Source organism: Rattus rattus, chromosome 11, assembly GCF_011064425.1.
Source record: "Rattus rattus isolate New Zealand chromosome 11, Rrattus_CSIRO_v1, whole genome shotgun sequence".
Taxonomy (NCBI): Eukaryota; Metazoa; Chordata; class Mammalia; order Rodentia; family Muridae; genus Rattus; species Rattus rattus.
The window spans coordinates 43,122,641-43,142,389 of NC_046164.1; the positions used below are offsets into that span (position 1 = coordinate 43,122,641).

At 41.2% G+C, this 19,749-nt stretch overlaps 1 protein-coding gene across 1 annotated transcript; it reads left to right on the plus strand.

The window, feature by feature from the left end:
* Nucleotides 1–1,584: 1,584 nt before the first annotated feature.
* On the plus strand, nt 1,585–17,385 carry LOC116912552 (arf-GAP with Rho-GAP domain, ANK repeat and PH domain-containing protein 2-like). The gene is made up of 3 exons (XM_032916653.1): nt 1,585–1,941; nt 2,198–2,331; nt 16,331–17,385. Exon 3 carries the CDS (start codon nt 16,473–16,475, stop codon nt 17,370–17,372), a length of 900 nt encoding a protein of 299 aa, XP_032772544.1. The 5' UTR covers nt 1,585–1,941; nt 2,198–2,331; nt 16,331–16,472; the 3' UTR covers nt 17,373–17,385.
* Nucleotides 17,386–19,749: the final 2,364 nt, after the last annotated feature.

Here is a 19,749-nt window from a genome sequence, read left to right on the forward strand (position 1 = left end):
CAGACCAAAGTCTGTCCCCTGGGAGAGGATGGCATCTCGAGATCGTTTTGCAGTTGTTTGCCACTGTATCTTCAGAGTTGAATGTCCTTATTATCTAACAGGACAATTTTTGAAAACCCCAGATAACTGAATGACAAGATTAAGGAACTAAAGAGAGTGGAAGGAGCCAGGACATCCAAAAGATTTTACAAAACCAATCATGAAAACTAAATGGAGAACAAATTAAACCTTGGTCTCCCGAGACACTGTAACTGTTGTAAGAGTACTTGTATATTTAATAACCTATCTTGTTCAGAGAAGGATTTAAGAAGTCTAATGAAGATTGGGGGTGTGTTGAGGGGGAAGTATGTGGGAACTGTTAGGAAGGAAAGCAAAGGAAACCAAGAGTGCAGTAGGTAGATGAATCTGGGAAAGAGTACAGAAAATTTGTAATAAATGCCATGGAAAGTAAAAGCAGAATGAATAAAGGAACTTAGAAATAAATAAATAGAAAGAACAAATGAATGAAGAAAAGAAAAACAAAGAGACAAAAACAATTCTGCAAGTTTTTCAGGGAAAACGACGGCAATTTGCCTAGGGCCTTCTGTGAAACATTTAGTGTAAAGGAAGCAAGGAAACCGCAGCTTGGCCCTCCCTTTACCCCTAGAAAGATGGTGGTTTTGGATGGCAGCTGGTGATGCGGACTCATGAAGGCCTGAGCTCCTGGGAAGCCTCTCACCCCATGAGCCCCACCCATTATCTTATTTTCATAATAAGGTCTGCGCATCATTGTAATTGCTTCACTTTTGTCAAGAGATACAGCGAAAAGATAAGTACTTGCGTGTGTTGAGGGAGAAACTCTGGTAGATAATTTATTAAAAACAAACAAACTCCAAACTGTAGTATGAAACAGGTTAGCAATGATCTGCTTGCTCTCAGGTAGGTTTCTGGGATTCTCTCTTTTTCATCTTATCACCAAGAGCAGACAAAGACTGATTCAAAGATAGGAAAGTCCTTCCAGACTCTAACAATGCCCAGGTCTGAGACCTAGTTACCCAGGGATAAGTGTTCCTCAGACCATTGGTGCTGTGCTGCTCCTCAGATTCATCTAAAAAAGGGGATCTTAGAATATGGTCGCAGTGGTGACTGGGGAGAATCCCACAGAGGTTTTAGTAGACACACTGATTCCTGGAACCTAAGAAAACGGGTGTCCTAGATGAGTGTGAAGTTTGGAAAACGCAGAGGCAACAGGGAAAGTTCTCCATAGTGTAGCTCTTCTGCAATCAGAGGCGGCGGCGTTCCGCCCCATCGGCCACCAGCCCTGCTCAGAGCGCACAGTCTCCGCAGTAAGCAGAAGGAAACTGGCGAGGGTCCCCGCGGGAGGGTGGCAGGGCCAACTCGTCGCCCCGGGACGCGCCCTTCCCGGCCCCCACTGGGCAGACCCGCTCCAGGTGGCCGGGCGGCAGGCGCGGCCGAGCGACGGGCAGGCTGACTCAGCCGCGCAGCAATGCTGCGGAACCGGGACGGCCTGCCCCGCTGCCCCCACCACTGAGCTCGGGCCGCCCCCGCCGGCCGCGGATCCCCGCCCCCGGGGCTGGGGAGGAAGCAGCCGGGCGCCGCGCCGAGCACCTGGGCGGACCGGGCGGGCGCGGCTTCCGGGGCTGCGCGCTAGTCCGCCGAGCCCAGCCGCGCTCTCGCCTCCAGGTGCGGCGCGGGGTCTACCTGCTCGCCCCCTCGTCCTCCAGCTGGGGACAGCGCACCACGGGGACGAGCCGGCGCTGAGCTGCCCAAGTTCCGCGGCCGCGTGCGGGCGAGGCGAGTCCCCGGGGTGTGTTGGCCGCGGTACGGTCCCGGGTGCGAGAACGTCGCACTTCGGGGTGGGCCGGGTACTCGGGCTGCTCTAGATTGTGCCGCTCGGGTTGCGCTTCCCTCGAGTGGGCGTCGGAAGAGAAACCAAAGGCGGTAAGTGATCAGAAAGCGCACTTGCTCCTGGGATTTGACCCGCAGGGGTGACAGTCCAGTCTATCAGTCTGGGTCTCATCCTCCCCTGCCCCAGACCATAAACAGCTTGGGCAAGTTCCAGGCACTGAGTTATTTTCTCTCGGCGGAGGTCTCGCTGGGGCTCCGAGCTCGCCCCCGTCCCCTCCACCCCCGCCACCTCGCACCCTTCTGGTTACACACTTAAGACGCCAACCCTGTTAATTAACTTTAATTACAGCCATTCGGCCTCCACCTGCCTGAACCCAGCACTGTACCAGGGGACCTCTTGGAGTGCGGTTACCAGGCAGCTCTTTCACCTTTAGTGTGGGAAGCAGTTCTCATGGGAGAATCGGTGTCCATCTATTAATTGAAGTAAGTTTTTATTTTACTTGATTTTGACATCTTCTTGTTAAAATCAGACTTGGGTTTCTTGGTGGCGATCTGGAGTTTCTTTGACTTGGAAGGTTTGTGAAATTATATTCTGAACAATAACTGGATATTTAGTGGAAAAATACAAACGAATCGATAAGATACCCTGTATGGAAAACTGTCTCAGGCTTTTGTAAGTTAGATGAGGGGTAAAAAGTTTGTCCTTGAAGTATAAGACACTTAGTAAAGTTTATTATTTTAGGTATTGGAATACGCTATTTTTAAAAGTACATTTAATTGGATGTCATTGTTAGTCCCCATAATAGCATTGTACTTACAAGCACAGTATCGATTTTCTTCACTTAAGCACTGTGCACCAGAAGTATGTGGAGCATTGCCTGTTAGTGGAAGGTGGCTGTGGATGCAATAACTTTTTAAAGAGAAAGAATAGCTACACGATTCTTATTTATGATTTTATACACTAATAAGAGGAGTGTGGAGGGCAAAGACACTTGCTATTCCATCATGTAACGATGTTTAAAAGACAGAAAATAAAAGTGGGTTGTGCAAGTAGGCTATATCCTAAAATGGAACTATCCCCTGGCTCTGATCCAAGGAGAGACTGAACACACATTTAAGGTGGGTCTCCATACCAAGAGGCTTTCATATGGACTTGATGTATAAGAGTCATTTTTAAAGAAATAAAATGGTACCTAGAGAGTAAGTCAGAAAGCTTGCTAAAACTAATTGATATGGGCCTGCTGTCTTGTATTCTTTCCCTTCCTCTCCTTAGCCTGGCACATGTGTTTTATGGGCTGCCTGTGAGAAGAGAGGGCTGAGGATCCACTCAGAAACAAATTCTTGTTTTTCTGACATCTCAAGTTCCCAGTTGTGAGGCTCATGGGCACTCAATGAATGCTTTTCAGATTAAAGTACTTTTAGTTACCGTGGTGGAATAGAACTTGAGTTAAACTGTATTACAGCTTTTGTTTTTTACATCAGCATTTTGAAAGTGAAGTTTTAAAAACCTGCTTCTGAGGGATTCTGGGTTATAGGCTTCTCCAGGTCCTAGAAGGAGACTTTGTGCCTTTCAATTTGATACTTCTTAACATATTTCCCTGCAACTAAGGAACTCAGAAAAATTCACCCAGTGTGAATGACAGCCACAGCTTTAATAGTTTCTGTTGTCATGTGCCCCACCCCTTCTTCAGACTTGTGCATTGAGTCACTTATTGGTGTTTGCTTTTGCACATGCTAAGTGGTGGCGAGTTTCTGATTCTTTGTAAAGGCTAATCAAGATATGTCTTCTTAACTTTTATCTAAACACATTGATTGTAAAGGGGAGGATCTGGGATTCCTCCTTAAGTCATTTTTACAATAGAGTTTACTATTTTAGGTTTTAAAAACATTGGTCACAGCGGGGATATATGGCTATATTTCCACTAAGCCTAAAGACATGAGTTTGATCCCCAAGCCCCAGGGCCTCATGGTGGGAAGAGAAAACTGACTCTAGCAAGTTGTCCTCTGACTTCCATGCAAATGCTGCATCACTCTCACACATGAACATGTACACACATCGCAACAATGTATTAATATATATAAAATATGTATCACCCAAATCAGATATGTAATAGTAGTAAAGTCATTTGGTTTTAATAAAAATAAATGCATCTTTATTTCCTTGATTGGAATAGCAGTGGGATTATCTTTTAATTATTCTGTGTAGAAATTGTCTTTAAGTTTTAACTCAGTATGAGCAGACTAATCTACTGATGCTCAAGGGAGAACAAAGGTGTTCTGATATGGGTGAGGTAGGCATTTTGTTGAAAGCTATTTATGAGAGATGGAGAGAATTATTTTTAGACTTTTATGTGTAGATAAATTTATGTGTGGATAGTTGAGGGGATTAATGGCTCATCATTCCTGAAGGCTCTCAAAAAATAAAATGTAAAATAGAAACAGAAAACAGACAAACACCATTGGTTATGCTGTGTGGCTGAGCATTGAGTGGGAGAAAAAGGCTTGTCTGTCCAACAAAAAGGGAAACTGATCATTTTCCTGGTTAGCAGATGACTTGGAAGACCAGGGTGGAGATGGCTGGAAGGACTCTGGACAGAGTTTCACTTCATTCACAAGAAGTGCAGACTCTTCACTTTCCAGTCTTCAGCTGATTTCAGCTGCTATTCTGACAGAGGTACTTGTTGAACTCTAGATCCATCACACCTGCTCCACCTTCGTGCTGTGGCCTGATGTTTCCCTTCTCTCTCCGTGCCTCCTTCATGGCCTTTGGTCTACTTCCAGGTGTTGGTGTCTCCACCTGTGGCCTTTCTTCTTGAAACCATGTTGAGTAGCTCTTACTCTGACCTCAGCACTTGGAAAGCCCGGGCTGATTGCAGTCTTTAGTTGTATCGCTCAAGTTGATGGAAGACTTGTCGAGTCCCTGATCACATCTCAAGGACGGTGTCACATGTGTTTGTCTTAAAACCCTGTAAGCTTTAAGGTCACAAAAGCCGAGTCATCACATTGTTTCAGAGTAAGTGCTGTTTTGCAGACGTCATGTTCTTCTGAGAACGTCTCCTGTCTCAGTAGTCCTTCCTTACTCGTACCCAGTGGTTTGTCTCAGGGCTGGTTGTTTGTGCCCATGCCTTTGCTTATTGTCAGGCCTAAGTCTGCTCTTTTTTTAACCTCCTGGCGGGAGGACATTGAATCTTCACTTTGTAACCCTCTGTGCTGTTCTCAAGTGAGATAAGAAGTACTGTTATCTTGAACTGAAAATATTTCCCACTATTATCTTGGAGAGAGCAGTGTCCCTTAAATATTTATTGAAGGAGTAGATGAAAACAAAGGGGCATGTAAGTTCAGAGACTGTTGAAGTACTTGTCTTCTCATCAGAACAAGAGACTTTTAAGAATCACAGAATCAAGAGGAAGCTCTTGAATTCAGTTGGAAAAGAGGTCAGGGTGCTATTTATAAATGCAGAGAGGAAACATTCACAGTAGGCTATTTTGAAACATCTGGTTGTTGGTCTAAAAATGTGGCTCTTAAATTCAGAGACATGGTGAATAGATAATTGTACTACAACACTGAGATGTAATGCACACACAAAAAGTGTGTTTGTATCATAAGTCTACATGTAAAGATCTTTGTACTGAACTGTAGTACTTTTCGGTTTTTGTCTGGACTAATTGAATATTAAAGCTGTGCTCACTATAGCACAAAATGGAACAGAGAAAGGAAGAGTGTATGCCTGTTTGCTTCTCAGTTCAAGTTTCTGCTACAGATATGCTATAGACTGCAGTTGGGGCCAGGATAGGGCCCGTTCCTAACTGAGGAGATGTAGGTATTAGAGCACATGGGTGGACATTGAACACAGTGGTGCGAGGTTCAGTTTGTCATTCCTTGTGGAATCTTTCTTCAGCTGATCTCAAATTATGACTTCACTTGACAGATCTCTTTATTAGAATTTAAAATAATTTTCAACCCTCAACTAATTAACTGAAAATGCAAATGGGAACTTTGAGAAGAGCTGTGGCTAAGGAGATCATCTAGCATTTAACTACTATGATATTATCTAAAACACACAAATGTGGGCATTGGGTATGGCACACTATAATAACCCCTCATACTAAGAAAAGAAATTGGTATCCTGGCTTGGACAGACACACTGAACTCTAGATTACAGAGTTATGTTTTTCTGATGGCACAATAAGTAAAAAGAAATGTCTCAGAATAATCTTTTCCCTTTCATCCAAAAGTCAAAAGCCAGGTTTCACTTATTTCACATCTAGAAGCTAATGACTGAATATTTGCTGTTTGCCAGAAACTTTTCAAAGGGCTAGTGCATATTTAAACATCTCACCCTCAAGAGAGCCTGGAGTTGTATGCATTATTATCTTCCCTACAGTAACAGTGGTGAAGACCAGGAGGGAATGACATCATGGAAGGCCAAAAAGGTTGTATGCAGCAGGGCTGGAATCTTTGGTGATCACTGTGGTCTGTCCCAGGTCTAAAGTCTTCCAATCTCAAAATACTAATTATTATCTACCTCGCTTGTTTAATAAAGCTCTGCCTAGCTTACTGCTGTAATAAGTGGTTTGTGGGCTTATAAGGAAAAATAATTTACAGTCTTCTTTCTGAGGTGACATTACTGTGCATTGAGGCCAAAGAATCACACCCAAGCCCAATGCATTCATATCATGTGATATAATTAAGTATAATATTGTTTATAACAGGTTAATTAATAGTAGCCAGCACTAATCATATGCTTACAGTTCATGACAGGTCATTTTATATGTGTCTTATGTGTGTGTTTAAAATATAGCAAGTTTATTGGAAATTCTATTATAAGGAATTCTATTATATAAATGGTATAATATATAGACGAAATTTTATATATTCTATATAAATTCTCTCCTCATCTTAGTAAGGAACCCGAATTTCAGGAAAGTTAGATAATTTTATGAAAGTGCTCATTTAATAAAATAGAGAAGCATAAGTCAGGGAGATGGTTCACTGGCAAGAGCAGTGACTTGAGTTCAATTCTAGGAACCCACACCCAAGGTTTGATGTAGTGGTGCCTCTATAATTCTGTGTGCTTTCCACAGCATAGGAGATGGAAATCCGGAGAACCAACCCCCCCTCCTCCGCCCCCTGAAACTCTTGGGCCTTCCAGTCTGGGGTATATATGTAGCAGAGCAATAGAAACAAGAAAGACACTGCTGTAACATGACAAGGTTGGAGAGCAAGAACTAGCACCCTCCCCATCCCCACCCAACACAGAGCCGGGAGGGAAAAGGTTAGAGGAAAGGGGAGGGGAGAGAGAGAGAGAGAGAGAGAGAGAGAGAGAGAGAGAGGAGGCAAGTGTGCGTGTGCTGTGGCACAGAGGGGTAAACAGGGAAGGGAGGAGGGATAGAGGGAAAAAATGGGAGAGAGAGATCAATAAAATGAATTAAAGAATGGAGAAAGAAACCTGGATTGGAATTTGGGCATTATGGTATCTAGTATGGTGTGGGTGGATTTAATGAAGCATTAAGGGCAGATGGAGTAGGAAAATCTCATGGACTGATCGTACTGCACTTTAAAGATTGAACTGTCAAAGGAGGGGAATAAAATGTGCAAGTTCATTCTGTTTCTTCTCTCCTCTTGCTTTATCAAATTACCGTCTTAACCACTTTGTCAGTATACAGTTGAATAGTGTTGTGTATGTTTATGTTCCTGCGGAACAGATTTTTCAGAACTTTTCTTCTTGCTAAATTGAATCATGCTCATTAAACATTACCCACCCCCTCCTCTACTCATTGATGCTTACCAGTTTACTCTTTTTCCTACAGGTTTATTTGATCACCCCCTCCCCCATAGCTCTTACAAGTATGCCCATGTAGTACTTTCCTTTCTCTGAATGGTTTATTTATTTAGCAAAAAGTCCTAAAGATTCACTATCATGGCAGAACTTTCTTTCTCTCTCTGTGTGCATCTGTATGTGTTAGGCATCCATGTATGTAAACATGCTTGTGTTTATGGACATCTCTGGGCACACATGCATGTGGAGATCTGAGGATAACCAGAGAGACCTCAGTCACTCTCCATCTCACTTACTGAAATAGTTCCTTTGAATCCAAGCTTACACCTTCTGCTGTGCTAATCTAGCTAGGCAACTGATCTTAGGATCCCTGTCTTCTCTCTACCAAGTTCTGCGAGTACAGGAAGCCTGCCCTGCCCACCTGGTATCTACATGGGTAAGGGAGACCAGAACTTAGGTCCCTATGCTTGAAATACATCTCTCTAGCTTCCATTTCTAAAAAACAAAAACAAAAACAAACACACATACCAACTTCCCTCTCCCATTGCTTGGGTACATGGTTTGATCACTTATGCCTGAAGAACTTGGGCTGCTCCTTTTGTTCTCATTGGAAGTTGAGTCTTCTTGTGTCAGTCCCTTCTCTTGAGGGTCCGCTATATTATTACCCTAACCACTGCTTGCTCATTTGTCCAGTAGATATTATTTTGTTCTTATTTGATTGTTTGATACTTGGCTTTGCCTTTTGCTGGGTGAATTTCGTGATAATTACACATAAGTGACCTTTCTGCAATGATTACTGAAGTGTATATTACCATTGCTATAAAAAGTGATGTCAGAGATGTTTACCATTAACTTGTAAGTGGCTGTTAAATCTCCCGCAATTAACATGTAGATGAACTGAGCCTTCTATATTTAACCTCTTACATGGATACAGCTGGGTTGTATAACACTTGGACTTGCAAGTTATGAAATATAGTAATTTCAGTAGAACTCTTTAGTGTAGAGATTCTCAACCTGTTGGTGGTGACCTCTTTGTGTTTATATTTCAAATGTTTACATTACAACTCATGACAGTAGCAAAATTACATTTATGAAGGGGCAACAAATAATTTTATGGTTGGGGTCAGCACAACATGAGGAACTGTATTAAAGGGTCAAAGCTTAGGAAGGTCGAGAAACACTGCTCTGGTGAGTCTGCGTGTTCATGCACGGGGCACTAATGAGAGGAAGAATATGACACTATACCATTTGATCAATTGAGTAAGAAACATCAAGGCCAACAGTGGGGCTTGCTTCCCAAGAGAACCGTGAGACTTCCAGGAAACCTACAGAGACAATCCCCAACAATGAATGTTGTGAGCAATGTCCCAGGGAAAATGAACAAGAATGAATGCATCTGGAGAAACAGGAATAGGCTAATGATTTAAATAAAAACCTAGGGCTAAGAGGATCCTAGTCTGTGGGTTACCACATATAAGAGAGATGACCAGACTGAGGGACTTGTCTTCCTATATGGAGTTTAATTTTGCCTCATAATGGGGTAGGTAAGGAAGTGGTAGTAGGGAGGGTGGCAAAGGTTCAAATTTTAACTGGAGCCTAAATATACAAGGCAATGGCAATATGGAGTTAGTTCAGACCTTTGATTCTCTAGTCTGCTTTAAAGTATGATATTGAGTAAAATGATAAAACCACGTTTTTCAACATCACATTCTCTTTTGCTTGTTTGTGTCCATCGACATTGGTGAATGTTGTCTTTATGGATACTTGGAGTTAATATTTCAGTATTAAACATGGCCTTTTTTGTGTGCAAATAATATCTATCATACCCATTTCCTGTGACTATATTTTTCATCAAGACAAAAGAGAACGTCTCTTCACTCTGTAACCTGAACTAGTTGGTGTACCCTCATATGCCTTTAATCTTCAGAGGAGTAAGCTACATGTCCTCCAAAGTTTCCTGGCAAGTTGAAGGCAGAAACAATTTTTTTTTCTTCAACAATAACATATAGAGAACTGGTTCTTTCTTGTTGGGAGTGAAAATTGGTACCACTTTGATGATATATTGTATCACCTCCCTTAACTGTGCTACTCAGTCACTGAGATGAACAGAATCAGTTTCTAGTATCCATTGTCTCTAACCCCAGGAGGCAGTACCAGTCCACTGGGAACTACTGTTCTGGAAGACAATCTTCCATTGTTATTAGACTCTGTAACACATGCATTGTAGGACATAGAAAGTTACATTTACTTTTGTAGCTATGTTAAAAATTCCATCTTAATCATGTGATCTTACGGTTTTTTAAGCCTATTATTTTATGACAGCTGCAGCTTCTAGTTCACCTAGAGTTAAGGTGATGGCCTTCTTTAATGGATCACACATCATGAAATCCAGTTCTCCAAATGCTTTTTTTCCCCCTACCATAAGAATTATAGTGAACAAAAGGGATTCTAGAAATTCCAGAATCTACCTGACTGAGCACTCAGTACCCTTATAATTTAATGAAGTGGCTGAATTTAGTACAAGCTAAATTTCACTCTTGTTTTCTTGCCTACTTCAAGAGGTAAAGCAAGTTCCACTGGGAAAGGATGAAGACAGGCAAGAAATAAAGAGGGTTCTGGGGCCTAGGTTTTCTTACATGAGGCAGGAGGAGAGATCATAGGTGTCCAGCAGGTGCTTTGGCATGACTCCAGCTGATCTCTTGACATATTTGACTCCCAATCTCATGACCTTGTAGTGGTTAGATGGACTGGAGGAATTTGAATCTGTTTTGTTGCTGCAACTTACTAGTTTGTTGACTTAGAGATTGAATTTTAAAATAGTGAATACTTTCTGCCTGTCATCTTGAATACATAAGAGGTATCAGGTAGTAGGAAAAATGGATAGGGTGCAGTTAAGGCAAGAATAAAGTAGCTATGTGTCCTTACCAAAGTAGCTGGTGGTGGAAGCAGTCTGAAATGAGACATCGATGAGACTGAGCAACTGATGGGGTGAGCTGTGAGCAGCTGGGGTATGGGGTATGTGCTAGAGATGAGGAAATAAAAGAGATGGGGGAAAGAGAAAAAAGGTACGTGATAGACACAGGCTGTGGTTGTCAGTGGAGCCAGGGCCAGGAAACACGAATCTGGGAAGTTGTGGAGAGTTAGGGTATGGTTTGTGTTGTAAGCATAATGTATCGAGAATCTGCAATATTCAGTGAGGGGGCCAAGACAGAATTAGAGATATTGGTTCAAGGACCTATTAGAGTATTTTAAGGTCAGTAAGGTAGTTGCTTGGGTGGTGGCAGCAGGGAAACTGAGGAGATGTATTTATATTCACGTTAGAGCTCAGTAAGATGATAAAACTGCTTAAGTGACACATAGGTCATGCCTGTATCATATGAGTGTAAGTGGTATTCCCCTTCTGTGTGCTTCATCATTTAAGTACAGCAGGAATGTATGGTTTTTGTACACAGTCATGTTTACAATGAATATCATTTAGACCATGTCTCAACACGTGCTGTATGATGTTTATGAACTATACTTTGTTGTTCTTTGGGAAGGTTTGGAAGGTGATCAGTATCTTGGAAGAATGTATTATGGGATGATAGTGAAATATACTAATGGGCAACCCTGACTTGGTGTTCATTGTATGTTAGTTGGTGTTTCAAATACTTCAAATGTAGTAACTCATTCACTTCTCATAGCAGCTCTAGCAGGTTGGTGTGGGAATGAGTTAATACTGATTTTCTGTGAGGAAGTCAAAGAGACACTAAACACTTACCCAGGTACGTATAGCCTGTAGGTAGTGACTCTTATTTGATCCAGGTCACTTTGGTTCAGACTTCCCCATGGAATGAACAGAATATGGCTAACATTATGCTCTGAATGTCTTTATCCTCTAAGATCACATGTGAGACCAGAACTCCCTAAGGTAACACTCTCTAAAGGTGGGACCTTTGGGAGGGGATTAAATCACAACTACTATGGAACATTTGTGGATGAGATTAGTGAGATTATAAAACAGAAATAGCAAATTTGTCATCTTGTTGCTTCTTCTGCAAGGTGTGAAAGAATACTTGGGAGAAGCCTAGGCCTCACCAGACCACCATAGATACCTTCCTCTTGGATTTATTGTGCTCCAGAACTGTGAGGAATCCATCAAAATTGTTTATAAATTATTCAGTTTAAGCTATTTTGTCATAACAGCATAACTGGAATAAAGCAACTTTCTTTGTCTTTGAGATCTAACACAAACATGATTTTCTTCCTTCTTCTTTTTCTTTTTAACATAAGACCAAATAAATATTTATTTCTATCTCCATGTTCCCTCAGTTACTCTGTAGGGTATTAAAAGATCAAACTCTAAACAGAGATTGAATATGCTCCACAAACATCTATCCCTAGCATCCCAGAACATTAAAAATTGCGTGGAACGTATTTAAATCATGGAGAGAGGTTGGTAGAGATGGTTTCAAAGCCACAATATAAAATAAGTAAGTAAGTGTGTGTGTGTGTGTGTGTATGTGTGTATGTGTGTTTATACCTAGGTATACCCTGTATTTGTTATCTGCGTGTATCTTCTGGGTGGCTGAATCAAGGACAGGCAGGCCAAAGGCTACCTTCAAAACTTGCTCTACTGCAACAGAACATAACGAATAGCCCTAAACAGCCTGTTTCTTTCTCAGGACATGAAATAAGTTCTTCCATGAACCTTTAACTCCTCTTTACCCTTTAACTCTGTCTCTGCCCTTTCTCTAAAAGCAGAAAGGAATCAACAATAGGAACTTCTAAGTAGTGAGCATACATGCTCTAATGGGGTTGAATGTGTAGTGTGGATGAATGCTAGGCAGTGTTGAGTGGAATGGCTTCTGCCTTTTGATCAATACCAGTGCTGCAGTACTTCTGAGTGTTTGCATTTCATTGAAAACAAAACTAAATCACTGTGTTGGACCCATACTTGAATTCTTGCTTCTAGGAAGTGAAGGACGCAAGGCTTGGTCTTAGTTTGACCCCATCTTTGTGTGCAGTGTGTTAGGTGTGTTAGAATTTTCCATTCAAGGGAAAAGAGTGATAACGTACAAGTTGAGGGATGGCTCCAGAACAGGCTTGAGGACTGTAGAGGATTTGAAACTGTACTTACCAAATCAGTGCACAGCCCAGCTATGTATGGTGAATGTTAAGAGACATTTCTGGTCCTGGTATCCATAATATGTCTTTGGAGAATCACTGAGTCAGACCATGCCTTCCAATAACCCCATGGGAAGCACAGAGGGCTACTGCTGTCTTGAATTGAAGAGTGTCTCCACCTTTTTGTATCACATTACTTTCTTTGGAACAAACATCTTCATAAGAAGACTTGACTTGACCTATCATGGGTTGCTCAGCCCTTGAAATAAAGCAGTTAAAAAGTCATGTGATTGAAAGACAGGTCTAGTTTTAAAGTGTGAAGCATTGCAACATCTATGGGTGGAGGGCCTCTTCCATGTCTCCAAAGTTTTCCAGCTTTGTGGCCATACTTAACATGTTGAAAGATAGCAGAGAGATGGTTTTAGGTAGAACACTGATGTATCTGTCCTCAGCTAAGACACCCAGGAAAGAAAGTGTATACTGTGAAAGGAAAGACTTTGTGTATGAGAACACAGAGACACTCAAAACAAACAAATCTAGCAAAATAAGTCTTTCAATTACGTCTGTCCCTGACAGACGCACATTCCAAGAGCCAGATGTAGATACATATGGAGAAAAGGACACACCGGTCTATTTTAGGGGCCGAACTGTTACCTACATAGAGGAGGTAATACCTGCCTCCTCAGAGCTATACATGGTGTGCAGACAAGATACAACATATGTCAAAGGAACAAAAATAACTAGTTTCCTGCCTTGGGAATAACAGTTAACAATGAGCTGAAGTGAATGAGGGATGCTGGTAGACAGAGAGTTAGAATATAATAGAAGAGTTCTTAACAGAATTGACTTCCTACAAAGAGACAGTCGGTCACGAGGTTTGATGCGTGGTGTATTCTTACTGTTTACATCAGTATAATCTGTTGTTATTATTATTATTGTTATTGCCATTGTTTTAGTTTTTTGACAGAGGCTAGCCTGTGGCATAGCACTATAAGAAACTTCAACTTGACAATTGTGAGACTCTGACTTTTGTAAATCACTCACAGATGGGATACGTGAAAGAATTATTCTGGAGCAGTTACAGTTTTTTTTAAGCAGTAGGTGTGTTCCTGGCCACAGGCAGGAAGCATAGAGAAGTACATAAGTGAGTTGATAAAACAAAATACCAGTTGGTATAACAAAGCACCACAGACTGTGTGGCTTAAACAACAGAAAGATATTTCTTATAGAGGCTTCGTCAAGTTCTTGGCTGGCAGATTCTGATTCCATTCTTGTGAGCATCCTCTTCTTGCGGTGTCCTCAGGGGGCTGGGGTTGTTAAGACTTGGGCAGGGGAATTGCAAGCTCTGTGGTACCTCTTACAAGCATCTAATTCTATTGTATAAGAATGGTATCAGTTAAGTAATTAGTTCCCAGAAATCGCTATCTCCAAATATAATTCTACTGAAGGTCAGAGCTATAGCCCAGGAATATGGGATAGAGGCATAGCTTAGTCTGCAGCAAAGAATAAAATCAGTAGTTTGTCTCTACCCTGTATGCACTTGGTGACATAACAGTGAACTTGGGGAATCCTTCTGGGTCTCAGATTTGAGTGATGGGAGTGGGGGTGGGGTGATGGATACCACTTATAGAAAAATATGAAAGTTTCTTGAAATATTTTATGTTAAATTTTTTTTTTTTGGTGCTAATAGTTTTTCTGTGGGAGCTGCTAATCGTGACTGTGACATTTGGAATTTATTTTATCCCAAAGGACAGTTCTTCTGATCCTTTTAAATCATTCACCAACACATTGTACTTATAATTCATAATGAGGTGGATTCTATACTCATTTATTGTATACATGCTTAATTCCAGCTAGTGTCCTGCAAAAGTACTTATTTACACACACACACACACACACACAATCAACTACAAAGTGAAGTGGTTTGCATTTGGTAGTGTGGGTTAGCACCCTCCCCGCCACCTTCCCTTCCACAGGCATTTCCTGCTTTCTTTTCTTACATTTTAACTTCTCTGTCTCTGTGATAAGACCTGAAAGAAGATGGATGCCCCATTTGACAGTGTTTGCTGATTATTTTAAAATATTTAAGGCAATACCTTATATTCCCTTGCACAAGCTGAGTCTATGCAGTGCCCTTTGGAGGGCACTAGCAGATGTAATTTCCAGAGAGACACTGCAGAAAGGAAATCATCAGTTAGGGAGCTTTCCTTTGTTGGTTTTAGGTTATGTTTTAACTTTTATATGCTTATTCTTTCCCCTGAAGCATAAGGTATAGAAATCAGACTCAACCCACCCTATATCCTGTACTGAGATAAATTAGCTTTCTGAAAAGCCTCTGATGCTAGGGCTCATGGCATACATAACAGCTATAATGATGAGTTATTCTACGATAAGTTTGGAGGTTCGCCGATTTGGGATATAGAACTAATTCAAAGCCAGCTTAGTCAACATAGTGAAATCATCTCAAGGTTTATTAAAGGGTGGGAAAGTGTAGGAGCGTAGTTCTATTATAGAGCACTCACATAGCATAAATAGGGTCCTAGGCTCCTTCTTTACTCCTGAAAAATATTAAAAAAAAAATAAAGGATAAAAATCAAAGCAAAAGCTTTGGGGGAAAATGAAACCTGGTACTAAACTCTGCTAGGAACACATTGAAGGAAAACATAGACCTTTAACCTTTACACTTATCCCTCTTCTTACTGGTTTTCCTGTACTTAGAAATCACCAAATTATTATTCAGGTGGTATTATCGTGCACATTAATCTTGACTGCTAACACATAGTGCTATCTGCTCTTTTGAAAAGTAAGGAGCTGTGGGGTCTGCCTTCCTCTTCAGGGTCAGGAACAGTAGTGGAAGCTGTTGTATAAAGCAGCTGTTAAGAAAAATTAGCAGCCACTTAGCTATCAAGAGAATATTCTGTCAGCGTCTCTGGGGGCTCTTGTTTAATATACTCACTTTATGAATATTTACTATTAATCCTAAGTCTTGTTATCTGACTGGATGCTTACTATTTGACCAGAGTGTACTCCTTCAGAGTTGCCTAGTAACACCTGGAGTTTTAAGTATTTTCAGATATTGTATTGCCCTTTGTGGAGAATATTTATCAGGTCTTTATCTTGCCCTGCTGTGTTATTCTATTTTTTGAATGCTTTTACAGTTTTTCTTGGCAAATATTACAGAACTTCCACCAAGGACTGTAAGAACAAGTCTTCATCCTTTCCGTTGCTTTTATCAGCTAATGATATAAATTAAGTTTTTTGTCACATGCATACATTTGTGAGACTCAGTTTAATTTTAATATTATGACAGCATTTCTGTATTGTGACTTTGTGTTAAGCCTGGGAATCGGCTTTCAAGGCCACCAACAGTCTAGCCTTGTAGGTGGCAATTGTTGCCTTATTTCTGATTTGTTATTCCAAGAGTAGGTTTAAAATAAAACCAGGCTTTGCTAATTGAAACCTAGGCTGGAGATGAGGCCTGGGCATAAAATGATTGCTTAGCACGTCTGAAGAGTTTGGGTTGATTCCCAGCACCACTAAAAGAAACTATGTATTTATATTTCCTTGTAATAAAAATATCCTAATTACATTTTCCAGGTTTGAGCACATGAACAGAAAATAACGTTCTAAAAACTTTTGTCAGAAGTGATAGAGGAAAAAAACAACCCATAATATACATCCTTGTGTGTGTCTCATTGAGCAGTTTTAAAAATACTCAGATAGTAATGAAGCCACCATTATGTCCTCAGTCAGTGAAGTAAATGTGGACATCCGAGATTTCCTGATGAGCATCAATTTGGAGCAGTACCTCTTACATTTCCAGGAATTTGGTTTTTATACTGTGAAGGACTGCACATCAATAAATGACAACGTGCTACATCAAATTGGAATATCACCTACGGGACACCGTAGGAGGATACTTAAACAGTTGCAAATGATCTTTTCAAAGATGCAAGACTTTCCAATATATGCAAATGTTTATAAGACAAAGAACGGCAGCACCCCAAAAGAGCAGCACAGTGCTCCGTCTTCCAGCAGCAACACCTGCATAGAGTTTTCTGATTCTGTTACTGTCCATAGACCTGGCCCAGCACCATCAGAGATGGTTACAACCAATGTCCTTAGTGAAGGAAACTGTCATTCTTCTACATCACATGATAAGCTATCTCTTTCTTCGAGTGACCTTCCCTGTCCAGAAGAAGAGCTACACCAGAATGTGGATTCTTCGCAAGATTATTTATTTGGTCGTGTAAATGTTAAAATAGATTCCTTGATTACCCAGCAGGCTGTGGAGCATACAGCTGGAGAAGAACAAACAGAAAAAGTCAATTTGGTGTCAGAAGATTCCAGCAAGGCACTTAGCACAAACACTGAACGTCTTCCTTCTGTGGACCATCCAGCATCAGAGACACACTGTGGAAATGGAGCTAACGGTGTATTAGAAAGCTTCCCGCCATCCCCCTTCTTCCAGTTTCAAGGAGAGATGGTTGTGAATGAACTGTATGTTCCATCCTCACCAATCCACAGCCCCATGAGAAGCCGGAGCAAGTTGGTGTCCAGACCTTCTCGATCATTTCTGCTGAGACATCGCCCTGTACCAGATATCCCAGGGTCAACAAAATCAATTTCAGGGAGGTAAGCTTGGGAGAGAAACTTTGTGTATTCAATATGGGAGACATTATTAATGTTTAGCAACAGTGTTTTCAGTGTTCCTTTCTAGGGCTGCCCTCTGTACATTCCAATTGTATAGCAACTTTTTCATTGTTCTTCTTTCAGACTTTAACCCCCCCCCCCATCTCCCCAGACTGTTTCCAGTTCATACATAGCTACTGGAGACTGTAGCCTTCCCCTCTTTCATTGGGGAACATCCCTTTGCTCCCCCTGGATATTTCTTCCTTTACCCTCCCTCCTCATTGTGTATTATGTTCCATTAGACTGGATCACGTGTTTGAGTTGCTGACTCTCTCCCCTTCGTTATTTACTCTTTGGCAGGGAGTGTACTTTTAATGCCAGTTTCTCATTGCCTGTCACAATGCTTGGCACCAATTAATAATTCAACACAAATCTGTTGTACTTGGAAGTAGTTGCACTGGGTGGGAGGACGTAGAAAAGGAAAAGCTTTGCAGTCTAGTGCAGAAGACAAGTGTAGAAAGTAAAAAGTGGTAAGTAACAAGTAAAAAGATCGTGGACATGCAGTATGGAGCCAGGTTCAGGAACTCTAGAACTCCAGAACAGCAGTGAGAGAGACCCTGCTACATACAGTTGGGTTGCAGGTATTCTCAAGTAGCCAGATGATTTCAAAGAAGCTGACTTGAAGCAGAGAGAATCTTTCAGCATTTATCAGTTTTATCTAAAATAGTTTGGGTTTTGTCCAGGGATGGGTGGGGTACAGCCTACCCATCTTTCCACTGATTGCTACACTTGGTTCTGCTGGGAAGTGAGGTGTGGTTCAGGTTCGAAGGCTCACACTGTGGAGCTGTAGAGCATTTCATGCTTTCTGCTCACACTGCAGGCTCACACCTCCTGCAAAGGTGTCTTTCCAGCCTGAATCTGTGGCTGCTGCTACTCAGTCTTTTACCTTGTGGGACCCTTGCAATTGAAATTGTACTTGCAAGAGAAGAGGTAACCAGGCATTTCTGTGAAGTGTAGCAAGTTCTGACCTCATTGAATTTAAGTGCTTTTAATATATTAGAACATAAGGTCTTTGAGGGGCGAGACCATAATTAATTTCTCTTTGCCATGATGGGCCTGACACCAATAGCAAAGTCTGGCGTTTGCAGGGAATCAGCAGTAAAAATATCATCTGTAAAATATTCAGGCCCCAGCTTGCTCCATAACTTTTGCTCTGTCCATTCTTCAAAGAAACCCTGGAAATAGGGGCAGTTCTCTTTTTGTTAATCATTGGGATGCAGTCTTTAGTTCATTTTTTCAGGCTCACAGTGTCAGAGAACTAAGATCTCATTCCAGAGAGGTGAAACCTGGTATTTACTGAGAATCAGTGGTAATAATGTTATTTAAGTACTGAGCCTTTAGCTTGCCTTATAAAGTCCAGAACCTACTCCCTTTTTCCTCTTCTTTTTGCCATTCAGTATTTATTTTTAGAAAGGCTAGGCAATATCCATAGTTTAAAAATCACCATTAACCAAGTTCTGAGGAACATGACTGCTGTAGGAGAAGACTGCAAATGTTCCTCCTTACGTGCAATTATTGAATATATTGACTGAAATTTTAGCACAAAATGTATATCGTAAGATGATAGAATAAGATGTTATTAGAAAAGAAGAAATTGTAAAAAAAAAAGTACAATATTATTACGATGTTCAATAATTGCCACAGAGAGCATTTTGGGGTTCTGGTTGCACTGCTGAGACTATTCCAGATCAAGGCTGGATCGCTGGCTACTAGCAAAATGGAACGTAACTATAGACTTATCCTCTCCACTAATATCCAGCAAAAATATAATTACATCATTTCTCCTTCTCCTTCTCCTTCCTCATCCAATAGATCCCATATACCCCTCCTTGCTCTCTTTCAAATTCATGGCCTCATTTTACATTAATTGTTGCTACATGCATATGTGTATACGTATTCCTAAATACAACCTGCTGTACTGTGACTTGTAAATATTTTTTTCAGGGATGACGCTGGTATGAGTTAAGAAATTGGTGTGCTCTTCCCTGGGGAAGTCTATTTCTGCTACTCTCAGCATTCCTTAGTTACCTGTCTAGTTCTTTCTGTACGGCTGAGGCCTATAGAGCTCCCTCCTCCTCCAGTCTTCCTTATGTCTGTTGCTGCTATCTCTGTTCAGGTCATATTTAGGCACTCACATTAGTGAGACTTTGTGGATATAGAAGTTTCTTCTGAAACTTCTCACAGCAAGACCGTCTCACAGCAAGCTCCCTGTTCCTCTAGATCTGTTTTCTTTTTAAATTTATTTATTTAGTCAATCACTTTGTATCCAGATTGAAGTCCCCCTCCTTCATCTTCTATCAGTCCCACCGTCCCACAGCCTTTCT

Excerpts from the sequence above, each read along its gene's own strand:
- LOC116912552 (XM_032916653.1), top strand. The coding sequence starts at position 16,473 with ATGTCCTCAGTCAGTGAAGTAAATGTGGACATCCGAGATTTCCTGATG.